We start from the raw sequence: 27547 nt of genomic DNA, 5'->3' as shown, positions 1-27547 counted from the left end.
AAGGGAGGTTCCTCTGAGGTTGTTGAGGAGTATTAGTCAATAATTAACCATGACCAGGGAATTGGTGCAGCTAGGATGGTGCAAAGGTGCAAAGTCTTGAATTTTCATCATTTACACCATACACTTCAAGCAACTAAAATGCCACCTCTAAACAGATAAATATGTGAATTTTTGTTGAAGACACATTCAAGTGATTTAAATAGCATCAATTTCTTGATAGCAGTGAAGCTGACAGATTTTGAAGCAAAACTCTAGAAGGATTACTATTGGGGAGCTAACTGCATTCCAACCTCACCATCCAAGTGCCTTCAGGCACTTGAACACATTGATTTCCTGAATCACATATATTGCTGAAATTTAAATGTATACGTACCTTAGTGAAATGGATGTACAAACATTCATGAGCAAGATTGCTCACAGAACATATCCAACAATTTAAAATGGAAAGCTACATCCATATTTGTTGATGGTAAGTTGCCTGGGACATCTAAGAAATGACACATTGTTTTGCTAATAGTTTAGCCCGGACCCAGAAAATATAAATGAGGAGAAATGTCTCATAACATCACAGGATTTCAAGGTTCGACATTCATCTTAATACATGTGTCACATATAAATCAATAATGAGCAGGGAGGTAAACTACCAACCAGAATCTGAAACTTCATTTTTGTTTTCCAGTTGACTTTCCTGAAGCTGGTGTAACTAATCACACCCAACTTTGTAATCCGCTTTACCAGGTGGAGGAGAATTCAGTGGTCATTAACGTTGCTCAAATAATATTTTTCATTGTTTAATCTATCTTTACACAGGAAGTGATCTTGACATCAGTGCCGAATGTGTCCAAGACAGCAAATAACTTTAACAATGCTATGTTTACCACAATATCGTAACACTGTTGAATCATTGGTAACAAGATGAATTTCGATTAATTTGAAAAATAATTCTAATTTGCAACAACAAAAATTTTTAACCTCACAGTCTGTACTGTTTTCCTGATCCAATTTAAGAATTGCAGCTGAGAAATGTAGCAGGGAAGGATGCAGATAAAGTGAGTGTTTCATCAATAGAAGGACTAAACTGTGACAGAGGTGGTGATGTTTCAGAGGTAGAAGCAGGCAGCCTTGGGTGATGGAGAGAGTATAGTGATGAGAAATTTACCACTGGTTCAAACAGGATGTCGAATAGTGAACAGTCTTGATTCAGTGACCAAAGAGCAAGACAAAATTAATGGAGGCTAATGAAACTGGTTCTGATCTTTCCAATGTTTAACAAGAGAAAACAGTCCCTCATTTAATTACTTCCCTATCACTTTCAGCTGAAATGGAAGCACCATTGGAAAGTTTCCAATGATTACAATCTTTATCATTAACATCTGATCAGTCCTTTAATGGGATTACTGGTGTAAACAGGGAACTGCGACAAATGGCTCACCTTATGATTCCCCAACATCTCTCTGCCACATGAAAGACTCAAGTAAGGAGTACGATGGAATAGCCACCATCTGCAGAAGCAACCTCATTCAAGAAAGCGCAGGTCATCCACAATAGATGGTGGTCATTGCTCCACAGCCTCACCCAGCTCTGTGCATTTTACAGCTGGGATCTTGGCTTGAGAAGGAGGGCAATAGTAAGCTCATGTGAATACTATTATGTCTAATTTCCCGGGCAAACAATGTTCATGACTGTTTTTTTGAGTGTACAGGTGATGCCTTTAAATTGCCAATCCCTTTAAATGTCCATATGGAGCTGTGCAAGTACAGTCATATAAATAGTCTGACTTCCGTACAACAATATCCAGGGGTTGCCACGTGGCCTGGAGGAAACATTGCCTCTGAATCATAGTCCGTTGAAACTTGAACAAGTATTGTTATTCTATCCATGCTAACAGATCAAAATCTCTTCCCCTTCTTCTTAAGCAGGTGCTCCGGATCAAGGAAGGAATTGTTCTGCTCTGTAGGTCCTAAGGACACTGAATTCACACACCAGGCAGGCAGGCAATGCTTGCTAAATCTAGGATTGGATGCTCAAATTTTCAGAATCTCCTTCCGCTGCTTGCACTTGTCCCCCATCTGGACCTGCTGGAGTCACGTGAAACTGTTGCAGATGTTTGTTCTCCAATTGGGCAATCTTCAGCAAGAGATTCCCATCAGTCATTGGGGAGGTACCATGTCATCAGGATTTGAGGACGTCCTTGAAGTGATTCTCTCCTCTGGTGATAACTGCTTAAAGCAGCTTGGAATGGGAGAGCTTGTTGTGGGAGTACTGTGTCAGGCATATGGATGATGTGGCCTACTCAACTCAGCTCCATGATTTAACCTGTTCTTCAATGGAGACCCAAGCGGGGATGCTGATATTGGAGTACCGATTCTGCTGTTAAATTGGCAGGGTTTTTACAGATGAACCATGTCGGACATTTGGTCAAGATTTAAGGTCTGTACTCTCCTTGTCCATTTCTCTGGCACATACAGGACTATAGGTTAAGGTGACTGTTCTGTATACCATGTGCTTGGTGCTAAGTTGAGGAATTTGTCATCAGGCACTCTTTTTCTCAGAAGTTTGTGCTGGCACACTGGAGGCAATGTTAAATTTCAGTCATGATTTGGAGATGCCGGTGTTGGACTGGGGTGTACAAAGCTAAAAGTCACACAACACCAGGTTATAGTCCAGTGGGTTTAATTGGAAGCACACTAGCTTTCGGAGTGACGCTCCTCCATCAGGTGATAGTGGAGGGCTCGATCATAACACAGAATTTATAGCAAAAATTTACAGTGTGATGTAACTGAAATTATACATTGAAAAATTGATTGTCTGTTAAGCCTTTCATCGGTTAGAATACCATGATAGTTTCACTTCTTTCATGTGTAAATCACAAAATCTTTTTTTTAAAAAAGCTGCATTCTCAGGTTAGCTGTTAACAATGGTGATAGCTAGACAATATGTTGAAGGTGTTAGCCCCCTGGTTCTCTGTCTATGACCTGATGTTTAGATTGATTCTAATCCAAAAAGTGAGATAACAGAGTTTTACATAAATTCATGCAGTTTTTGAGCTCAGAGATCTACATGAATGCATGCAGTTTTTGAGCAAAGTACAATGTAACTCTGCAAGAACAAATTCACCCCACAAAATATGTGTGCATGTGGGTCTTTGTCTGTGTGTGTGTCTGTCTGTCTGGGGTGGGGTTCTGAGTGTGAGAAAGTGAGTGTGTGTATGTGTAGTGAGTGCAGAGTGTCTTAAGTCTGTGAGGGGGTGCATGTGTGAGTGTGGGAGTGTGTGTGGGGGTCTGTGTGCGCATCTGTGTGTACCTGTGTATGTGGAGGAATATGTGTGTGTGTGTGTGTGTAGTAGTGCAATGGTTGTCATCTGTAATGTGACATGAACCCAAGGTCCTGGTTGAGGCCCTCCCTATGGGTACTGAACTTTGCTATCAGCCTCTGCTCGGCCACTTTCCTCTGCTGCCTGTCCCGAAGCCCGTCTTGGAGGATGGTCACCCGAAGGTCCGAGGCTGAATGTCCTGGACCACTGAAGTGTTCCCCAACTGGGAGGGAACCCTCCTGTCTGTTGATTGTTGTGCAGTGCCCATTCATCTGTTGTCGTAGCCTTTGCTCGGTTTCCCCAATGTACCATGCCTCCGGGCATCCTTGCCTGCAACGTATAAGATAGACAACGTTGGCTGAGTCACATGAGTACCTGCCATGTACAAGGTGGGAGGTGTTCCCATGCGTAATAGTGGTATCTATGTCCACAATCGGACACGTCTTGCAGCGTCCACCGTGACAGGGTTGTATGGAGTTGTCCTGAGAGCCGGGCAATTTGCTATGAACAATGATCTGTTTGAGGTTTGGCGGTTGTTTAAAGGCAAGTAATGGAGGTGTGGGGAAGGTCTTGGTGAGGTGCTCATCCTCATTGATAATGTGTTGCAGGTCACAAAGAACATGGCGTAATTTTTCAGGTCCTGGGATGTACTAAACAACGAAGGGTACCCTGTCGGTTGCTGCATGTGTCTGTCTCCTGAGAAGGTCATTACGGTTCCTTGCTGTGGCACGTCGGAACGGGCGGTCGATGAGTTGAACATTGTACCCTGTTCTTGTGAGGGCATCCTTGAGTACTTCCAGGTGTCCGTCACGTTCCTGCTCATCTGAACTGATTCGGTGCACGTGTAGGGCTTGTCCATAGGGAATGGCTGTTTTAATATGTTTTGGGTGGAAGCTGGAGAAGTGTAGCATTGTGAGGTTGTCTGTGGGTTTGCGATAAAGTGTGGTGCTGAGGTGTCCATCCTTGATAGAGACGCATGTGTCCAAGAATGAGACAGATAGTCGAGAGTAGTCCATGGTGAATTTGATGGTGGGATGAAACTTGTTGATGTTACCGTGTAGTTTTATCAGTGACTCCTCGCCATGGGTCCAGAGGAAGAAAATGTCCTCAATGTACCTGGTGTACAATGTTGGTTGGAGATCCTGCATAGAGAAGAAGTCTTGTTCGAACCTGTGCATAAAAATGTTGGCATATTGGGGTGTACCTCAGCACCACACTCTACCGCAAACCCACAGACAACCTCACAATGCTACACTTCTCCAGCTTCCACCCAAAACATATTAAAACAGCCATTCCCTATGGACAAGCCCTACGTATACACCAGATCTGCTCAGATGAGGAGGAACGTGACGGACACCTGGAAGTACTCAAGGATGCCCTCATAAGAACGGGGTACGATGCTCAACTCATCGACCGCCCGTTCCGAAGTGCCACTGCAAGGAACCGTAATGACCTCCTCAGGAGACAGACACATGCAGCAACCGACAGGGTGCCCTTCGTTGTTTAGTACTTCCCAGGAGCTGAAAAATTACGCCATGTTCTTCGTGACCTGCAACACATTATCAATGAGGATGAGCACCTCACCAAGACCTTCCCCAAATCTCCATTACTTGCCTTTAAACAACCGCCAAACCTCAAACAGATCATTGTTCATAGCAAACTGCCCGGCTCTCAGGACAACTCCATACAACCGTCACGGTGGACGCTGCAAGACGTGTCCGATTGTGGACATAGATACCACTATTACGCATGGGAACACCTCCCACCTTGTACATGGCAGGTACTCATGTGACTCAGCCAACGTTGTCTATCTTATACGTTGCAGGCAAGGATGCCCGGAGGCATGGTACATTGGGGAAACCGAGCAAAGGCTACGACAACGGATAAATGGGCACTGCACAACAATCAACAGACGGGAGGATTCCCTCCCAGTTGGGGAACACTTCAGTGGTCGAGGACACTCAGCCTCGGACCTTCGGGTGACCATCCTCCAAGACGGGCTTCGGGACAGGCAGCAGAGGAAAGTGGCTGAGCAGAGGCTGATAGCTAAGTTCGATACCCATAGGGAGGGCCTCAACTGGGACCTTGGGTTCATGTCACATTACAGGTGACAACTATTGCACTACACATACACGGACACACGGACACAGACACCCACACACACTCCCACATGCACCCCCTCACAGACTTAAGACACTCTGCACTCACTATACTCACACTCACACATTCACAACCCCCACCCCAGACAGACAGACAAAGACCCACATGCACACATTTTTTGGGGTGGATTTGTACTTGCAGAGTTACATTGTACTTTGCTCAAAAACTGCATGCATTCATGTAGATCTCTGAGCTCAAAAACTGCATGAATTTATGTAAAAGTCTGATTCTATTCTAAAAAGTGAGATAACAATCTAAACATCATGGCATAGACCGAGAACCAGGGGGCTAACACCTTCAACATATTGTCTTGCTATCACCATTGTTAACAGCTAACCTGAGAATGCAACTTTAAAAAAAGGTTTTGTGACTTACACCTGAAAGAAGTGAAACTATCACTGCATTCTAACAGATGAAAGGCTTTAACAGACAATCAATTTTTCAATGTAACTGAAATTATACATCACATTGTAAATTTTTGCTATAAAATCTGTGTTATGATCGAGCCCTCCACTATCACCTGATGAAGGAGCGTCGCTCCGGAAGCTAGTGTGTTTCCAATTAAACCTGTTGGACTATATCCTGGTGTTGTGTGATTTTTAAATTTCAGTGTCCATGTCAACCCTGACTAACAGGAGGCTCGTGAGAAATGAGAGTTGATCTACATTGCATAAGGCTCACTGTGTTATACAGTGTCGATGTGCATGTACAGGTGGGGGCTGTGCTGTGTTTGGGAGGTGATGCTTCGCTTTCTGGATGTTTAGCCAAAACCCCATTTTCTCCTCCACCTGTGAGAGTGTGTTGGCAATGGTTTAGAGCCTTCACCTCTGAGCACAAAAGCATCATCAGCCGACTGAATCAGAATGGCAGAGAGCAGGATGGTCTTGGCTCTGGACTGAAGGCAACAAGGTTGAACGTGATCCTGTTTATCTGGCTGGAAGCCCCATTCCAGTGTGAAGCTTCGTGGAGGTGAACAAGATGATGTGATGTTTGTACTGACCTTACATCTACAGCGGATCCATTAATGAGGATGGTGGCACGCCTGTGATTCTGCTGCAGGCAGAGAATCCTATCCCTTGCCTTACAGTCCAGAGCTCCTTCTGCATAGTGAGTCATTATCAAGAGAAATAATTCAAGACTGGGCCTGTCCTCCTGTGGTATCGCCTCCTTCTCTCCATCGTAAGTTCAGAAGTGGGGATGTTTACTGAGGACTGCTCAATGTTTCACACCATCCACAATTCCTCAGATACTGAAGCTGTCCCATATCCAAATGCAACAGGAAATTGGAGAGATCTGGACCTCCTGACAAATCACTAAAGATTTGTGCCACACAAGTGCCAGGCAATTACTGTTTCCAGCAAGGTGGAGTCTAATCATTTAAAACCTCAACATTTAATATCATCATAGTCATCATCCTTGGAGTGGGGAGTGGGGTCACTTGATTGGACTGAAATTAGTTAAATAAGTTCTGAGGACGTGTCACTGGACCTGAAATGTTAACACTGATTTCTCTCCACAGGCTGCTTCAAGATCTGCTGAGATTTTCCAGCAATTTGTGTTTTTGTTAGTTAAGTAAGTACTATATCTACAAGAGTAAGCCAGAGGCTAGGAATACTGCAGCAAATAACTCACCTCCTGATACCCCAAGGCCTGAACACCATCTTCAAGGCACAGGGCAGGAGTGTGATGATACACTCTCTGCCAGCTTTCCCTCTAATTTTCTTACCATCTGAAGCAGCCTCCAAGGTCCAGGCATGAGCACCAATGTATGGAACTGACCTCAATGCCACAATCACTGTGTATGGAACATCAGAGCATCCCCACATGGCTCTAGCTCCGACTACACTCTCAACAAGCTCAATACCATGAGGACAAAGCAGCCCACTTGATTGGCACGTCTACAAACACTCTCAGAAAGCATCTTCCAAACCCACAACCACTCCCAACCTGAAGCACACGGATAGCTATTGCATGAAAACACTATCACCAGCAATTAACTGTACAGTATCCTGATGGAGAACTTTATTACGATTCTTTCACTGTCACTGGGTTAAAATCCTGGAACTCCCTCCCTAAGGGACACGGTGGGTCTACCTACAGCACATGGACTGCAGCGGGTCAAGAAGGCAGCTCACCCCCACCATCTCAAGGGCATCTCGTGGGCGGCACGGTGGCACAGTGGTTAGCACTGCTGCCTCACAGCGCCAGAGACCCGGGTTCAATTCCCGCCTCAGGCGACTGCCTGTGTGGAGTTTGCACGTTCTCCCTGTGTCTGCGTGGGTTTCCTCCGGGTGCTCCGGTTTCCTCCCACAGTCCAAAGATGTGCAGGTTAGGTGAATTGGCCATGCTAAATTGCTCGTAGTGTTAGGTAAGGGGTAAATGTAGGGGTATGGGTGGGTTGCGCTTCGGTGGGTCGGTGTGGACTTGTTGGGCCGAAGGGCCTGTTTCCACACTGTAATGTAATCTAATCTAAAAACTAGGGATGGGCAATAAATGCTGGGCCAATTAGCGACATCCATATCCCATTAATGAATAAAGAACAACTACCAGGAAAATCACCATCAGCTCTTCCACTTGGTTTCATCCAATTAACAGTTATGTTATGTTGCCGCCAGTTCCATTGTTGAGGAATAGTAAATACAATCCCAGAGTCTCACCAAACAAATTAAATGAAAACTGACACTATTATGAAAGCAGCAATATGACAAGGATTGCACTTGTTCAAGACAATCAACCACCTAATAGGAAATAACTATCTCCCTATCTAAATCGCCAAGACCAGAAGAACAAATCCATGCTGATGCTAGGGTTTGCATAACTGATAAAGCAAAGTGAATATATCGGCAGCTTCTCGCACTGTTCTTTATCTTTCACAGGCCTGTGACATCAGAATCCACAACACTTTAAGAAGCAAACAGCTTCATGGGGATTATTGTTGGTAATCCCAATCCAAATTTATTTAAAGGATCATTCTTCACAACAGAGACTTTTACTAAGGCAATCATAACAGCTTCTCCAAAGGAAACATTCCCTGTGATATTTTGTGGGGGGTTTACTCTAACACAGCCAGGAGCTGAGAGAATCCTTGGGAAAATGGTTTCAGATGGAATTACACAAAATTGCTGTGAAATTTTAATGGCATTAACACACCAACACTGAAGGTCTGTGCATTTTTAATCTTTTAATTACATCTGATTTGATGTAGACTTCAGGGTTCAAATATTTGTCACCAACATTGCACACTTTTTCTTAATAGAAAACATTGCTGCATGATGAGAACCGAGAGCTGGAACCTGATAAAGTTATGTTTGGAAAAGGTATAAAGATGAGATAGCAAGGTTTAGGGATTGAGGTGAAATCATGAAAGATTGAATTCTGGCTTTTTTTCTGCTGTATCCTGCTAAATACCAAATCCTTGAAATTGCTCAGGTGATTCAGCACTTTCCTGACCTGGAGGGTGACATACTAAAAGGAACTTGGGTAGCTTCCTCTAGAGGTTACTGTCAGATCCCCCCCCCCCCCCCCCCCCCACCCGCCCATCCCCCTGACATTGCCTGATGACTGCACAACTGTATTTTGCAAGCTAACGGGCTGGGGGTGGAGGGTTTGTCTCAGTGTGAATCACGTCCTGCCGTTTCATGGTGTAGGGTCTTACAACAATTCATCAGAAATAAATTAACCCTGAGGGGTTGAAGAGTTCCTCTCATTGCAGAGGACACATAAAAACACAAACCTGAAAAGGCCTGTATAATTATTTTTGCAATTACAATGGAATGAATTAATAATGGGAACAGTAAATAGTTAAACGAATTACATGAGAGCAAAGAAGAATGCCAAATGAGAATAACAAATGAAATAAAAGCCACCATTCACCCCGGGAGATGAGGATTCAGTCTACACCGCAGCAGAAAACCAATCTTACCTTCAGCAGCTTCATTAATCCTTCAAGCTGCACCATCAGCTCACGACGACTCTCCTGTAAGGCTGACATCCGCTGCTCCAGCTCGTCTTTTCTTTGCCTGTTGAACGAACAAACAAAAGAAATTAAGCTTCGTCTCTCTCTCTCTCCGAAAACACGGGGGAATTCAAGCACTCAGACTGTCTGCTTCGCTATGTCACAGTGTATCAGTGTCCCACTGCAGCACAAACAAAATAATGCTTTTCACCAAAACAGCCAGAGTGTTTGGTGAACATGCATGTATTAAAGACAAATTGTACCTTAAAATAATGTCATTGTTTTAAAATGCCCTTCACATTTACACTCCATCAATAAATTTAAAAATCACACAACACCAGGTTATAGTCCAACAGGTTTAATTGGAAGCACTAGCTTTCGGAGCGACGCTCCTTCATCAGGTGATTGTACCTGATGAAGGAGCGTCGCTCCGAAAGCTAGTGCTTCCAATTAAACCTGTTGGACTACAACCTGGTGTTGTGTGATTTTTAACTTTGTACACCCCAGTCCAACACCGGCATCTCCGAATCATCAATAAATTGACATTTTAAATGACGCAGCTCACTGTCCTGAGTTAACCAGCAGCAATCTCTCATTGATGTTGCCCTGAGGGAGACCTTTCATAGGTGTGCAAGTAATGATGAGCTTCAAAAAGAAATTCCTTTCAAAGAAAAAATGCAAAGGATGGGGTAGAGGTAATGGAAAGACAAAAATTGCTTTCTCTCTCAAATATCAGGGTGCAAAGAATGAGCTGGCCGATTACTTATTCCTGAGGGGAGATTACTGATAAAAATCTGAGGTCACTGGTCAAACTGTCTGGAGTGTGGATTTGAACACCAATCCTAAATGAGAGTTGATTATCAGTGCTGGGTGATACTTAGCTCATTTCTCTGAAAAATTGCTCTCAAAACCTCGACATTCAAAATTGAGTTGAAAAACACCTACTCATTTTAGATTCATAGAAAAACAACTACAAACAATGTAATCGAATGATTTTGTTTTGCAAAATATTTTTTCAGTGTGTTTCACATAGACATTTTAAATTGTGAATGGCTGTAAATAATAGATTTATTAACAGACTGGATTCCTGCCAGGTTGCAGAGAGTTATTTCTACCAGCCCTATCTGTGGTCACACACTCACAAATGCTGGCTGTTTGCTGATCTTTTACCTTTTTCTCATAAAACAATACTGCTGGGATTCATCACTTTTCTGCTTCATCTCAAAACAGTCCACGTTTCACTCACAGATCAACCAAAAAAAAATTACATTATAGCAACTGCACCGCACCTGTAACTCCAGAAAAAAAATGTAACTTCTAGAACAAACTAAGGATTTAACTGTTATTGATTACACTTGTGTTTGAGTCAATTGTGAAACTTTGTGGGCCAAATGTTCATTTAGGACATTGTGAAACCCAAACTATACACTTTGACACCACTATTGGTGTTGAGATTTCAGTGCATTTTCTGAGCTGTGATGGCGTGTTTGAGGACCTGAAGGGCTTATGCCCGAAACTTCGATTTTCCTGTTCCCTGGATGCTGCCTGACCTGCTGCGTTGATCCAGCAACACATTTTCAGCTCTAATCTCCAGCATCTGCAGTCCTCACTTTCTCCTGTTTGAGGTCTACCTCAGTTTGCAAACACAAGCTCCCAAAATTGTTTATCTTTCCCTCAATCTCATGTCTCACCTCCCTTATGGCCAACTGCTTCCACATATCAGTGCATGCCCCCTCAGATCACCCATGATACTCCATGCCCCATCCTCCTCACGATGTTGTTTGAATCCCTACAGTGTGGAAACAGGCCCTTTGGCCCAACAAGTCCACACCGACCCTGCAAAGATTAACCCACCCAGACCCATTCTCATCCTATTACTCTACATTTATCCCAGACTACTGCACCTAACCTACACATCCCTGAACACTATGTGTAACTTAGCATGGCCAATCCACCCAATCTGCACATCTTTGGATTGTGGGAGGAAACCCACACAGACACGGGGAGAATGTGCAAACACCACACAGAGAGTCACCTGAGGGTGGAATCGAACCCGGGTCTCTGGTGCTGTGAGGCAGCTGTGCTAACCACTGAGCCACCGGGCCGCCCAAGTGTTCTTGACCTAGTTTGAAGGCCTTGCGAAATAGAACCAGCAACAGACAAACCAAAATATAACAATAGCTTTTTTTTTTTCATAAATAGTCCCTCCATGTTTTGAGCTACTGTTTCTTGCAGCTCCATCCGTTGTTCCATATGGCAGCTATAGTCGTTCGCTATATGTCAACAGCAGTTTCAAGAACAGGACAATAATACAGCTATGTATCCTCCATGGAATCTCAGGTCATCAACATGAATCCTCAGAGTCACTCACCCAGCGAGCACTCCACACATTCCATAAGAGATACACAATTCTGATAGGGATTACTTTAAAATCATCTTCAAATCTTTGAAAAACTTCAAAACTCTAACAATTTTAAAAACAAAACCTAAATGCAGACACACGATCATGGATAAAGACATTTAAGGGAAAAACAAAAGTATAATCTTTCAGGCACCTTTTTGGTTTGCAAACAAACAAGAAACAGCAAAGAAACATTGTGCTGTTAAAGGCATTTGAAAGGTTCAAAAATGATAAGACTACAAGCTGAGGTTCGGCATTTGAAATTCAGCCAAGCATTCACGATGGAGCATTTGTCATCATAGTGTTATAGAGCAGATGGTTATTTCTATGTCCTAGCAGATTACCTTCAATCAAAGAGAGGAGAGGAGAGTAGCTGCAAAATGCTGTTTCTCCAAACAGAAGCAGGTGAAGACAGATCTGGCAGACCAATTAAATCATGGCAAAAAAAAAAAGACACAATAGTCCCTTTTTACTGTTTTTATTGCATTGTTGCATTGGAGAAGTACTACAATGTATGTGCTGAAAATGTGTTGCTGGAAAAGCGCAGCAGGTCAGGCAGCATCCAGGGAACAGGAGAATCGACGTTTCGGGCATAAGCCCTTCTTCAGGAATGAGGAAAGTTTGTCCAGCAGGCTAAGATAAAAGGTAGGGAGGAGGGCCTGCTGGACAAACTTTCCTCATTCCTGAAGAAGGACTTATGCCCGAAACATCGATTCTCCTGTTCCCTGGATGCTGCCTGACCTGCTGCGCTTTTCCAGCAACACATTTCCAGCTCTGATCTCCAGCATCTGCAGACCTCACTTTCTCCACATAAAATTTAGGGCAAGCTTTCACACTCCAATTAACATGGAGGACCTGATATCAGCAGAGGCAGATGGATCTCATGCACAGAAGAACTGAAATCAGGAACAGGCTATTTGACAAAATCATGATGGATCAGTATGTGGCCTCAAATCCATCGTAGACATTCGTCATCTGAACCCAAAACGTTAGCATTGATTTCTCTCCACAGATGTTGCCAGGCCTGCTGGGCTTTTCCAGCAATTTTTCTTTTGCTTTAGAAAGAGAAAGATATTTGATATGGGCAATGATAAACATACCAGTACAGGGAGAAATAGAGAATATGAATCTAAACATCTTCCAACACATAAAAGTGGAATTTACAAAGAGATTTAAAAAGACTAAAAGCTCTGTATCTGAATGTACGTGGCATTCAAATCAAGATGGCTAAACTGAGAGGGCAAATATAAATGAATAAGTATGATCTGGTAGCTTTAACAAAGACATGTTTGTAGGACGATACAGATGTGGACCAGAATGTTGAAGAGTACACAACATTTAGGAATGACGGGAAAAGGTGAAAGGGTGGCTTTGTCAGTTAATAATGATATTAGCATAATACACCAAGGTGTGGAATTAGAAATGGTAAAGGCAAGATATCGTTTTTTGAGAATAATATATACACCCCAACAGTAACCATTGAGTAGGATCAATCATAAAGGAAGGAATTATGAGAACTTGTCAGAAAGACACAGTAATAATCTTTTTAATTTACACATCAAATGGAAAAGACAGATGCACCTGGAATGAGGGGTCAGTGTTTTCAGAATAGCTTCCTGGAAAAACATTTTTGGCAGCTGAACCGAGAGCAGGAAGGAGAGCACGAGCAGGAAGGTACAGCCCACTCAACAGTTGACAAGGGAACATATTCAAACCTGTTATTGTAGAGATTCTCGAGGGGAATTGGATAAGTTCAAGGTCATCAGGCAGAGTCAATAGCATTTTGACAAAGGAAAATCATTTTGACCAATTTATTAAAGTTCATGCAGAAATAACATCTGCTGTAGTAAAGGAGAAATGATACGTGTATGGTGCTTAGATTTCCAGAAGACGTTTGAAAATATGCCACATCAAAGGTTATGGAAGAAAATGAAAGTGCATGTTGAAGAGGGATAGATAGAAGAGTGACCGGTTCACAGAGAGGAGAGGAGGTGTAAATCAATCTTTTTCAGTTTGGCAAGATGTAAGAAGTGGTGTGCCACAGGGATTGGTGCTAGGACTAAGTTGTTTACAATTTATCTCAATGACTTAGATGTAGATACAGTTGATATGGTTATCCTTGTGCTGTTAGCAAATTTGACAAATAGCAAAGTCAGTTGTAAAGAAGACAAAAAGATTACAAAAAGTTATTGATAAATTAAGTCAGCAAAGTCGTGGCAAAATACATATAATGAGGGAAATTGTGAAATTGTCCATTTTGGCAGGAAGAATTAAAAAGTTGCATATCTTCTAATAGATGAGAAATGGTAGAGCTCTGAGATGCAGAGGAATCAGGGTGTTCTCACATATGAATTACAGAAGGTTAGTACACAGGTAGAGCAAGTAACAAGGGAAGTGAATAGAATGTCTTCATGTATCACAACAGAGACTGAATACAAAAGTAAGGAATTATGCCTCAGTTTGAGTTTGCATCTGGAGTACTTTGTAAAAAAAAATCAGCCACCTTATTTAAGGAAGGATGTTAATGCATTGGAGGTAGTTCAGAGAAAGTTTACCAGAATGGGATGGTTGTCATATGACGACAGGTTAGACTTCTACCTGCTGGAATTTGGAAGAAGAGACAATTTAGTTGAAAGATGTAAGAACCCACAGGGGCTTGACAAGGTGGGATATGGGGAGGATGCTTCCTCTTACAGAGCCACTGCTTAAATAAAGCTGGGCTCACCCATTTAAAACAGAAATTAGGTTAAGGGTTTTCCCTCAGAATGTCATCAGCCTTCAGAATTTTTCCTGAAAAGATGGTATTAACAGATTCCTTGAACATTTTTGAGGCAGAGGCAGATAGATTCTTGTTTAGTAAGGGCTGAAAGATTATTATGGGGAGCTGGGAAAGTTGATTTCATGTTCCATTTAGATCAGCCATAAGCTTATTGAATTGTGGAGCATGGCCAATGGACTGACTGCCCTCCTCCTGCTTCGGATTCGGACTTTGGATGTTTTTCTGACAAGCCTGTCCCCAGATATACCCACTCTCTTTTCCATTAATAAAGAGATACCTGTCATCGGATCTCTACTCCTTTAATGTTATCAGGTAGCCACCTTCCTTTGTGAAATCGCAGCCAAAATGCAAGTTTCACTATAAGCAGTATTATCTGCACACAGTCCACTTGCATCAGACCAGGGGAGACACAACACAGGCTGGTTGGCAGTTTTGCTCTACCTATTCATTAGTATAAAGCAATGTGGGTTCAATGTTTCCCGTGACTGAAGTTACCATGAAGGATTCTGCCTCTCAATCTCTCCCCTTATCCGAGGCATGGTGACCCTCAGATTAAACTTACCACCAGTTGTCTCTCTGCAATGAGAGAGCAGACTTGTGGTCCTCTGAGACTATGGCAACTTTACCTTTTTAGTAAGATCATGAGGAGAAAGTGAGGATGGCAGATGCTGGAGAGTCAGGGTCAAACTGTGACTCAGTGGAAAAGCACAGCAGGTCAGGAGAATTGATGCTTTTGGGCTTTAGTGTGATCCTGACTTGAGCTCAATGAAATCTGGAAAATGTCTGTCTGTAACAGGAATCAGCTCTGCTCCTACTAGGTGTAACCTTTTCTTCTTTATTTTATCCAGCGTTATTTAGAAGTTTCCTGTCAAAGTTCTGGTTTTGAGGAAAGGTTCTGAAATAACTCCACAGAGGCCAGTGTCCCATTACAAAGTCCACCATTATTTACACATGCATAGTCCTTGGCACTGATCCAGCACCCTCAGACCAAACAGGGTATCTGACACGCTGGTTTATATCGGTCAGCCAGGGCTCCCTGATTAACTCTGGTTCTATGACGTCCATCTGGCTGACCTCATTACAATCACTACAGGTTCAACCCAAACTTTAACCTGTCTTTTATTCGCTTGCTTGGATGTTTGTATACGTATCTTTTCACTGTTTCCAGTTTTTTTTTGTAGACTTTGAACATTTGCAGTTTTATCTGTCTTTTAATTTGGACAGTTCTCCATGCCATCAACTATGGAAGCTGCTGTTCCCTTACTGGGGACAAAAATACCTAACAAGAAATGGCGAAGGGAACTGCTGCTACTTTGACATGCTTTGTTCAATTTGTGCGTTTTTGGCAGCATGTAACAAAGGGGATTCTAATTCTGAAATTACTGAGTTGGAATATCTTTGGATAATTATTCTTGAAAGGAAATCAAAATCGGCTGTGTATATTTTTGTGGAGGGGGAGTGGGTACCAAACTCAATCTCTGCTTGTCCCTTTTTTAACTCCGCACACATGTCTGCTTGCCAGCTGAGTTAAAGAGAAACAGCTCATCGAGGAGCAGGGAGAACTCCAGGCTGTTGTGTGATCGTAATCTCCCGAGTGCTGGCTTTGAAGACTGTCTGTCAAACTGAATATTGTAATCCAAATTTAATCAGTCAGCAGGCAGATCAATTATTAAACTCATAATCATCTTTTCAAGTGTTAGTGATCTCTGATAAACCACATGTATACCATCTCAGAAATAAAATGCACTGTATTGTCAATGCTTTGCTCAAGATAGAGTATTCCCTTAGTTTCCTGGTGATTATCTCAGTTACAAGGTTTGAAAGAAATTCCGATTTTCTCAGGATATATTTTTGCTGACGGGGTGACTATTGTCAGCACTGCTGCCTCACAGCGCCAGAGACCCGGGTTCGATTCCAGCCTCGGCCAACTGTCTGTGTGGAGTTTGCACATTCTCCCCGTGTCTGCGTGGGTTTCCCCCCACAGTCCAAAGATGTGCAGGTCAGGTGGACTAGCGATGGGAAATACAGGGGTACAGGGATAAGGTAGTGGTATGGGTCTGTGTGGGAAGCTTTTCGGAGGATTGATGTGGACTCAATGGGCCAAATGGCCTGCTTCCACACTGTCAGGATTCTATTCTATGATATAATTGAAAACAAGCGATGGAGAAGGAAGCCATTGGCAGCTCAGGTTCATTTGGTGATAACGTGCTTCTCTTCGACAAAATAATCATCAGGATAAAACAGCAGGTAAAAGCAATCCTACATTGATTCATGTGCATTCGAGGTCTCCTCCAATGTAAAAGGCTTTAGCAGCTTTTTTTGGTTCAATAATTTTGTCTGGAAATGACAGAACCTGGTTGGTGGTGCCCTGTCTAACCTGATGGACTGAATGGTATTCTAGTCATTTTATCAACTTCATTTCAAATAGGTGGACAATTCAGTTAGTCACACTACTGCCCAGTCGATGAAGTTAAGGCCTGCACTGACACTTTTCAGAGAATTCATCCGTTTTTCATTGAGACTATGTTTCAGTAAAATATTTTGGCTATGTTTGTGGAGCTCTTTGGTATTGTTCTTTTCTTCTCTATTCTTACCTTTCATGACTACATCCCAATCAACTCATTGTATTAATAATATCTTTCCTTTCTTTAGGAATCGGGTGGAGTTAGATACATTAACAAGCAGGAGCCTTGATTTAGAGGAGGTGTAGAGTCTCTTTGGGATACCCTACACCACCTAATGGTTTCATCATCGACTGATACATTTATACGATTGAGATTTCAGCATTGATTTGAAGCAAGGAGCCCAGGAACGAGAACATTTAGATTAAAATAAATGTCCGTAATTGAGACATTGGCAGTCAGTCAACCTGGATTCCATCAGTGCTGCATGATTCTGTGTCTGATGCAATGAAAAGTTAACGTATACAGCACTCTTGGTCAACAATCCTCTAATCTATCATTTAATGCAAAATAGATGTCACATGTTCTCATCAACTATGTAATGTGACATTAATAAGATGGTGAATGAAAAATAAATAATCAACTTGATTTTCTACCCAAGCTTTCCATTTTTAAGTTCCCTGTATTGTTTCCTCTCAGCTATAAAGCCATGCAGCAGAGATCCCCGGTTCAATTACAATATAGCTGCTCAAAACAAATGACAAAGGCCCGTGTACTACAAAAGTATGTCACCCACCAGTTGGTCAAGATAAGTTTTAGAGTAAGAGGCACTTAAGGATTGAGATTTTGACATAAAAGAGGCAGGCACTAAAGTCTGTTGTTAACTCCCGATTGGGATTCATTTTTGATTCAGCAAGTTAGAGATCCATTAACTTCCAAGTTGCCAAGAAAATGCCATTGATGGCAGTTTGCAAACCCATTCATGTGAAATAAGGTCCTGAACATTAATTAATGAGCAAGCTTGTAATGAACTTTGAGGTTTTTTGTTGGTATTGACAGAATCCCAATTATTTGTTTCTCCATCTGCACCTTCTTGTTTCTGCTCAAGAACATGTGGGCAGGCAGCTCTAACCCCTCCTCATGTCTCCTAGTTCAGGCTGTAGAGCATCCCACACAGTTAGGAAATCATGGGCGGAATTGTGGCTCAGTGGTCAGCACAGCTGCCTCACAACGCTAGGGTCTAGGGTTCGATTCTAGCCTCAGGTGACTGTCTGTGTTGAGTTTGCACATCCTCCCAGTGTCTGTGTGGGTTTCCTTCAGGTGCTCCCACTGTCCAAAGGTTAGGTGAATTGGCCATGCTAAATTGCCTACAGTGTTCAGGGATGTGTAGGTTAGGTACATTAGTCAGGGTTAAAAATGTAGAGGAATAGGGTAGGGGGAATGGGTCTGGGTGGGCGACTCTTCGGAGGGTCAGTGTGGACCAAAGGGCCTGGTTCCACATTGTTGGGATTCTATGATTCACTGTCTGATTATCTGTTATATTCAGAAAGACAGGTCAATGCTCTCAAGCCTCCCTTCAGATCAGGAATGAATGGAATAAAGGTTGAGTTTCCAGTGACCCATTCTGGAGCTGAGTGCTGCTGTGAACCTCCAACATTTCATGAGTATCATCACAACTACTTCACACATTGGTCAGCAATCTTAAACTCAAATGGCAAATTATGTTCCACAATTAATACTATGTGCATTTTGATAAAGAAAAGAGATTTTCAGATAAATAGGCACAATCTCCTTGAGGAGACAAATCTGTACAAGGAGTAACATCTGGAATGTAACAACAAAACTCATTAAAGCAGAGTTTTTTTTCAAAACACAAACATCATTTAACGCCACAACATTTCATGCTGGAAAACCTAGGGTAATTTCATCCAATTGAATATCTTTCTGCCGTTCGCAAAAAAACACTCGTTATGTTGAGATGTTGGGAAAAATAAAAAATTGTGCATTTGTGGAAGACAGGAATATAGTGTAATTCTGTCAATGGATACCTGTCCGTACAAACAAAAAACAGCAGCAAGAGATACTGGGCCCTCTGATCACATGTGGTAAAGGAGGAGGACTTTACATTTCAAGGTCTGACTGGAAGTTTGAAGTTCCTAAATGGAGCAGAAGGCAAGTCTTAATGGAAAGGACGACATTAGGCATTATTGCTGGAACAATTAATAACTAAAGAATGGGATGGGTCTATGGTTTGGATAGATTTTATGGTTTTTTTTGGAAACCCATAGATTTTCAATGTTTTGCTTGTGTTTCAAATTCTTCAGGATCTACTAGTTGCACAAGAAAGCATCCTTATTCAGTATGTGGATGTACCTACTAAGGAAGGAGCAATACTTGACTGTCTGTTGGGAAATAAGCCAGGACAAGTGACTGAAGTGTTAGTGGGGGGGCGGGGGCACTTTAGAGTCAGTGATCATACTTTTATTAGTTTTAAAAAAAGGATAGAACTGATCAAAAAGTTAAAGTTCTAAATTGTAATAAGGTCAATTTTGATGGTTTTAGACAAGAACTTTCAAAACTTGATTGTGGGAGGCTATTCACAGGTAAAGGGACATTTGACAAGTGGGAGGCCTTTAAGAATGAGACAATGAGAGTTCAGAGACAGTATGTCCCTGTTAACGTGAAGGACAAGGCTGGTAGGTGTATGGAATGCTGGATGATGAGAGAAATTGAGGCTCTGGTCAAGAGAAGGAAAGAGGCAGATGTCAGGTATGGACAGTTAGGATCAAGTGAATCCCTGGAGGAATATACAGGCAGGGAATAGTTAAGAGGGAAATCAGGAGGGAAAAAAAAAGAACAAGATATCTTTGGGAAATAGGCTGAAGGAGAATGCAAAGAGGTTCTGTAAGTACATTAGGGCAAAAGATTAACTAGAGAGAGAACAGGACCCCTTAAAGATCAACATGGCCATCTATGTGTGGAACCACAGGAGATGGGTAAGTTACTAAACAAATATTTCTCGTCAGTATTCACTGTGGAGAAGGACATGGAAGTCAGGGTACTTGGGGAAAAAAACAGTGATCTTGAAAAGAATTCATTTACAGAAGAAGAGGTGCTGGAGGTCTTAAAGCATATAAAGGTCCATAAATCCCTGGGACCTGATCAAGTGTTTCTTAGAACTGTGTGGGAAGCTAGAGAAGTGATTGTTGGGTCTCTTGTTGAGATATGTCTATCATCAACAGCTACGGTTAGTGTGCTGAAAGATTGGGGAATAGCAATTGTGGTGCCATTATTTAAGAAAGGTTGTAAGGAAAAGCCAGGGAACTATAAACCAGTGAGCTTTACATCAGTGGTGGATAATTTGTTGGAGGGATTCTAAGGCACAGGATTAACATGTATTTGGAAAGGCAAGGACTGTTTAGGGATAGTCAACATGGCTTTGTGCTAGGGAAATCCTGTCTCACTAACCTGATTTGAGTTTTTTGAAAGAGTGACAAAGAAGACCGATGAGGGCAAAGTGGTGGACATTGTCTACTTGGTCTTCAGCAAGGCGTTTGTCAAGATTACCGATGGCAGACTAGTTGGTAATGTTAGATCACATGGGATCCAAGGAGAGCTAGCCAATTGGTTAAAAAAGTGGCTTGAAGGTAGGAGATAGAGGGTGGTGGTGAAGGGTTGCTTTTCAGACTGGAGGCCTGTGACCAGCAGTGTGCAACGAAGATCGGTGCTTGGTCCACTGATTTTTGTCATTTATATAAATGATTTGGATGTGAACATAGGATGTATGATTAGTAACTTTGTTGATGACACCAAAATTGGAGGTGTAGTGGACAGTAAAGAAGGTTACCTCAGAGTACAATGGGATCTTGAACAGATGGGCTAATGGGCCGAGCAGTGGCAGACGGAGTTTAGTTTAGATAAATGCGAGGTGCTGCATTTTGGAAAGGCAAATCAGGACAGGACTCATACACTTAATGGTAGGACCTGTGGTGTGTTGTTGAACAAAGAGACTTAGGGGTGCAAGTCCAGTGTTCCTTGAAAGTAGGGTCGCAGGTAGACAGGGTGGTGAAGATGATGTTTTTGCATGCTTGTCTTTATTGGTCAGAACATTGAGGATAGGAATTAGGATGTCAAGTCATGGCTGTACAAGGTATCAGTGTGGCTACTTTTGGAATACTGCGTACAATTCTGGTCACTCTTCTACATGAAATATGTTGTGAAATTTGAAAGGGTTCAGAAAAGATTTACAAGGATGTTGTTGGGACTGGAGAGTTTGAGTTATAGGGAGAGGCGGAATATGCTGGGGTTATTTTCCCTGGAGGTCGGAGGCTGAGGGGTCACCTTATCGAGGTTTATAAAACCAGGAGGGGCATGGTTAGGATTAATAGCCAAGGTCTTTTTCCTCGGGTGGGAAAGTCCAAAACTAGAGGGCATAAATTTGAGATGAGAGGGAAAAGATTTCAAAAGGACTTGATGGGTAACTTTTTCATGAGAGGGTAGTACATGTATGGAGTGAGCTGCCAGAGGAAATGGAGGAGTCTGCTACAATTACTATACTTAAAAGCCAACTGGATGGGTATATGACTAGGAAGGGTTCAGAGGGATATGGGCCAGGTGCTGGCAAATGGGACTCGGTCAGATTGGGATGTCCGGCCAATGCAGACGAGTTGGACGGAAGGGCCTGTTTCTGTGCTGGATGATCTTGTGACTCGATTGTGATAGTGGGCAAAAGTAACAAACTAATGTAGCAGCTCAAGTGAATTTTAATCTTCAATGGCACATTTTTGAGAGTGAGACTGGTTAGCACTGCTGCCTCACAGCACCAGGGTCCCAGGTTCGATTCCAGCCTCAGGCAACTGTCTGTGTGGAATTTGCACATTCTCCCTGTGTCTGTGTGGATTTCCTCCCACAGTCCAAAGGTTTGCAGGTTAGGTGAATTGGCCGTGCTAAATTGCCCATAGGTTAGGTGCGTTAGTCAGAGGGAAATGGGTCTGGGTGGGTTACTCTTCGGAGGGTCGGTGTGGACTTGTTGGGCCGAAGGGCCTGTTTCCACACTGTAGGGAATCTAATCTGATCTAAATACTCCCAATGCAGGCAAGACGTATGATCCATCCTCGTGTGGGCTGTCGTATCTCTGACTCCCTCCCAGATCCTTTGCCTAAGTTAGCTTCTAATGACGAAAATTCAACTCATTCATTCCGACAGTGAGAAAGGGCAGGCAAGCTGCCTACCGACAGATTCCCATCCAGAAACACAAAGATGACTCCTTGTCCTTGTGCAAGCAGCAAAAGCATCACTCACAAATAATTACTGTCCATTCTTCTCCCCTTCTGTTCATTTATAGAACATAGAACATAGAAGAATACAGTGCAGTACAGGCCCTTTGGCCCTCGATGTTGCGCCGATCCAAGCCCACCTAACCTACACTAGCCCACTATCCTCCATATGCCTATCCAATGCCCGCTTAAATGCCCTTAATGAGGGAGAGTCCACCACTGCTACTGGCAGGGCATTCCATGAACTTACGACTCGCTGAGTGAAGAACCTACCCCTAACTTCAGTCCTATATCTACCCCCCCCTTAATTTAAAGCTATGCCCCCTTGTAATACCCGACTCCATACGTGGGAAAAGGTTCACACTGTCAACCCTATCTAACCCCCTAATCATCTTGTACACCTCAATCAAGTCACCCCTAAACCTTCTTTTCTCCAATGAAAACAGCCCCAAGTGTCTCAGTCTTTCCTCATACGATCTTCCTTCCATACCAGGCAACATCCTGGTAAACCTCCTCTGCACCCGTTCCAGTGCCTCCACATCCTTCCTATAGTATGGCGACCAAAACTGCACACAATATTCCAGATGCGGCCGCACCAGAGTCTTATACAACTGCATCATGACCTCAGTACTCCGGAACTCAATTCCTCTACCAATAAAAGCCAGTATGCCATATGCCTTCCTCACCGCACTATTTACCTGGGTGGCAACTTTCAGAGATCTGTGTACATGGACACCAAGATCCCTCTGCTCATCCACACTACCAAGTATCCGACCATTAGCCCAGTACCCCATCTTTTTGTTATTCTTCCCAAAGTGAATCACCTCACACTTAGCTACATTGAATTCCATTTGCCACCTTTCTGCCCAGCTCTGCAGCTTCTCTATATCCTGCTGTAACCTGCCGCATCCTTCCTCACTGTCAACAACTCCTCCGACTTTCGTATCATCCGCAAACTTGCTCACCCAACCTTCTAACCCCTCTTCCAGGTCATTTATAAAAATGACAAACAGCAATGGTCCCAAAACAGATCCTTGCGGAACACCGCTAGTGACGGCACTCCATGAAGAAACTTTGCCATCAACTACTACCCTCTGTCTTCTTCCATCCAGCCAATTCCTAATCCAAACCTCCAACTCACCCTCAATGCCATATCTCCGTATTTTCTGCAGTAGCCTACCATGGGGAACCTTATCAAACGCCTTACTAAAATCCATATATACCACATCTACCGCTTTCCCCTCATCAACCTCCTTCGTCACCTTTTCAAAGAATTCAATAAGGTTTGTGAGGCACGACCTGCCCTTCACAAAACCATGCTGACTATCCTTGATCACATTATTCCTATCCAGATGTGCATAAATCCTATCCCTTACAATTCTCTCTAAGACTTTGCCCACAACAGAAGTGAGACTCACCGGCCTATAGTTACTAGGGTTATCCCTACTCCCCTTTTTGAACAAGGGAACCACATTTGCTATCCTCCAGTCTTCTGGCACTACTCCTGTAGACAACGAGGACATAAAAATCAAGGCCAATGGCTCTGCAATCTCCTCCCTTGCCTCCCATAGAATCCTAGGATAAATGCCATCAGGCCCAGGGGACTTATCTATTTTCACCTTTTCCAGGATTTCCAACACCTCTTCTCTACACACCTCAAAGCCATCCATTCTACTTATTTGTGACTCAGTATTCACATCGACGACAATGCCCTGTTCCTGAGTAAATACTGAAGAAAAGTATTCATTCAGTGTCTCCCCAATCTCTTCCGCCTCCACACGCAACTCAGTTTATAGCAGAGATGAGGAGGCTCAGTGATTCCAATGCACAAACAGCAAAACTTTTCCATCACCTTTAACACTGAAAAAATCCGAGATGCATGTGAAAAGAAATGCAGGTCGAGTACATGCACACGAGATTTGCTCCATCTCACACTGACTTTGGCTACAAATTGCAACCTCAAGTATTTCTGGCTCAGAACAGTTACTGAAAAGCAACCAGTCAATCAGTATGTCTTTGCCATCTACAGGCACGTCACATACTGAACGTTTAACCATACTGATGGAGAGTTGTGTACAATTGCTAATTAAAAGCATAAACAATGAAACAGAAGACAAAATATATGGCACAACAGCAGTGTTTTAGAAAGCACTGGCGCAGCCTCAAGCCACTTACTTTATCACAAGTGAAATCATTTTAAATTTTACTGAACTTGGCATGAATTTGTTAATTTAACAATCGTTTCAAGACAAAACCAAATCGTAATTTGGCAATGTGTCAGAGCTTACCGAAGTAGCCGGAGTTCAGCCAAAAGGGTGGGATTCTGCTGGGCTTTCTCTGGGGTTGGTTGCGAGGCCTGCTCGTGTTCCAATCTGAGACGCTGGATTTCTTGAAGGATTTCCCTGAAAGCAACAACAGAAATTACTTTTTCTGAAAGATATTACAACAATTCTGCAAGTGATCATGGCAGCAACAAAACAAAGTCTTGTCGTGTCCCCAAAAGTCTACAAAGACAATTACTAACTAATATAGAAAGCAATTAATTGCTATCCTTAATAGAACAGAATACATCACAACTGCCCCATAAACTTACAGAGAATTACAAAGGACATATGTTACAGAAAGAGGCCAGTCCATGCTGGTATTCATGCTCCACTTGAGGCTGTTTTCACCTTTGCTCAGCAAAATCTATCATCCCAACCCAATGCTTCTCCTTAAATGTTCCAACATCTATTCACTTTAACTACTGCTTCTGACAGTGAGTTCTGCATTCTCAGCACTTTTTGGGTAAAGTTGTTTTCTCTGAATTCCCCATTGTATTTCTTGTTAACAATAAGTATTTGATAGCCTCTAGCTACTGACAAGAGGAACCAAGCTTTCTTTCATAATTTTCCAGATGTATGGGAGATCTGCCAACCCCCAATTTTCTTCCCACTCCCCAATAAACAGCCTGTCAATTAATCTCTTACTAATATGCATACCCATGCATTTCTGATATCATGCTTGTAAATCTTTTCTGTACCATTGCTAGTAGTTCTATAAAATATCCATAAAAATCTGGGTGAACAAAAATCTATTCATCTCAAAGCTATTTCTACTAGACATTGCAGGTAAGTGTAGATCCTAATGTTTCACCCAGAGTAGCATCTCTGATTGTAAGGTCTCACCCCTTTGTCCTAGGCTCTCCCACCAAAGCAAAAATATGTCTTTCTACATTCTCAATTGACTCCTTTCAAAATCTGAAAACCCACAATCAATTGGGTCATTGAGTCAGAGTGATGTACAGCACAGAAACAGATTAACTTGTCCTTGCTGACCAGATATCCCAACCTAATCTAGCCCCATTTTCCAGCACTTGGCCCATAGCCTTCTGAACCCTTCCTATTCATAAACCCATCCAGATGCCTTTTAAATGTTGTCATTGTACCAGCCTCCACCACTTCCTCTGGCAACTCATTCTATACATGTACCACCCTCTGTGTGAAAAAGTTGCCCCTTCGGTCCCTTTTAAATCTTTCTCCTCTCACCCTAAACCTATGCCCTCTAGTTTTGAACTCCCCCACCCCAGGGAAAGACCTTGTCTATTTACCCTACCGTGCCCCTCATGATTTTATAAACCTCTATAAGGTCACCCCTCAGTCTCTGATGCTCTGGGGAAAACAGCCCCAGCTTATTCAGCCTCTCCCTGTAGCTCAAATACCCCAACCCTGGTAACATCTTTCTAAATCTTTTCTGAACCCTTTCAAGTTTCACAACATCCTTCTGATAGGAGGGAGACCAGAACTGGACACAATATTGTAACAGTGGCCTAACCAATGCCCTGTCCAGATGCAACATGACCTCCCAACCCCTATACTCACTGCACTGACCAACTCTTTGTCCACTAATTACTTTTTCTGACACATGAATCTCTGACACATTTCCTCTCAAACTTTTTCTAAAGTAGATGCGTGGAAGTCAACATCCATTTCCCTAATGCCAACATTGTATTAACATTTCTGGTTATATTTTGGTTACATTTTAGTGACCTATGTACATGAACTCCCTGTGATTGAGCTTACCATCATTATCACTGTTTTTACCATTTCTGTCCTTTTTATTTGTCATGGTCAGATCCTTATGTCAACAATTAACTATTTTAAATGTCTACTATTTCCTTCTTTAATTTGAAAACTTACCAGAATCTGTTTGCAAGAGCCACATTACCTATGACCATTCTTTTTCTTTTTTGAGTGTGTGGTGCTGGAAAAGCACAGCAGGTCGGACTGCATCCGAGAGCAGGAGAGTCAATGTTTCAGGCATAAGCTCTTCATTAGGAATGAAGCTTGTGGGCTGAAAGATAAATGGGAGGTGGGTGGGGGCGGGGGGGGGGGGGGGGGGGGGAGAGTGGGAAGGTAGGTGGGGATGTGATAGGTAGATGAAGGTGGGGGAGAAGGTGAGAGGTCAGAGAGAGGGGAGGGTGAAGCGGATAGATGGGAAGGAAGATGGACAGTTCCAGGGAGTGGTGCCGAGTGGGAGGCTTGTGTCTGGGATAAGGTTGGGGGAGGGGGGAATGAGGAAACTGGTGAAATCCACATTGATCCCATAGAGTTGCAGGGTCCCAAGGCAGAAGATGAGACGTTCTTCCTGCAGGTGTTGGTGGTTAGGGTTTGGCGATGAAGGAGGCCCAGAATCTGTAGGTCCTCGGCGGAGTGGGAGGGCAAGTTGAAGTGTTTGGCCACGGGGTGGTGGGGTTGGTTGGTGTGGGGGTCCCAGAGATCTTCTCTGAAACGATCTGCAAGTTGGTGTCCTGTCTCCTCGATGTAGAGGAGACCACACCGGGTGCAATTAGCCCTCCATTTCTTCCTTTCACGCCAACCCAACCAGTACCCTTTCACTGACACCCTTATTCATTTGGCTAAACTGGTCCTCACCCTCAACAACTTCTCCTTTCAATCCTCCCACTTCCTCCAGATGAAAGGGGAAGCCATGGACATCTGTATGGGCCCCAGCTATGCCTGTCTCTTTATAGGGTATGTGGAACAGTCCATCTTCCGTAGTGACACTGGCACCACTCCCCACCTGGTCCTCCACTACACTGATGACTGTATCGGTGCTACCTCATGCTCCCAAAGTTCAGCAAATTCCCCAACACCTTCCACCCTGACTGCAAGTTCACTTGAACCATCTCGGGCACCTCCCTCCCCTTCCTGGACCTCCCCATCCCCATCCCCATCTCCGGCGATCGATCAACCACAGACATCTACAAGTCCACCAACTCC

At 43.1% G+C, this 27547-nt stretch overlaps 1 protein-coding gene across 13 annotated transcripts in view; it reads right to left on the bottom strand.

Moving 5' to 3' along the window:
• Window positions 1–27547, bottom strand: part of LOC122540353 (dystrobrevin beta) — a 539648-nt gene that overhangs the window by 144238 nt on the left and 367863 nt on the right. For all 13 annotated transcript variants that reach the window (XM_087976966.1, XM_087976969.1, XM_087976975.1 and 10 more), the window contains 2 exons: window positions 24575–24688; window positions 9396–9492 (listed from right to left, as the gene is read on the bottom strand). In XM_087976966.1, coding sequence (XP_087833092.1) covers window positions 9396–9492; window positions 24575–24688 — 211 coding nt within the window. The remainder of the gene's footprint in view (window positions 1–9395; window positions 9493–24574; window positions 24689–27547) is intronic.

Source organism: Chiloscyllium plagiosum, unplaced genomic scaffold (assembly GCF_037043375.1).
Source record: "Chiloscyllium plagiosum isolate Xiang-an unplaced genomic scaffold, Cpla_swu_hap1 HiC_scaffold_3, whole genome shotgun sequence".
Lineage (NCBI taxonomy): Eukaryota > Metazoa > Chordata > Chondrichthyes > Orectolobiformes > Hemiscylliidae > Chiloscyllium > Chiloscyllium plagiosum.
This window is presented reverse-complemented; position numbering and strand designations above follow the sequence as displayed.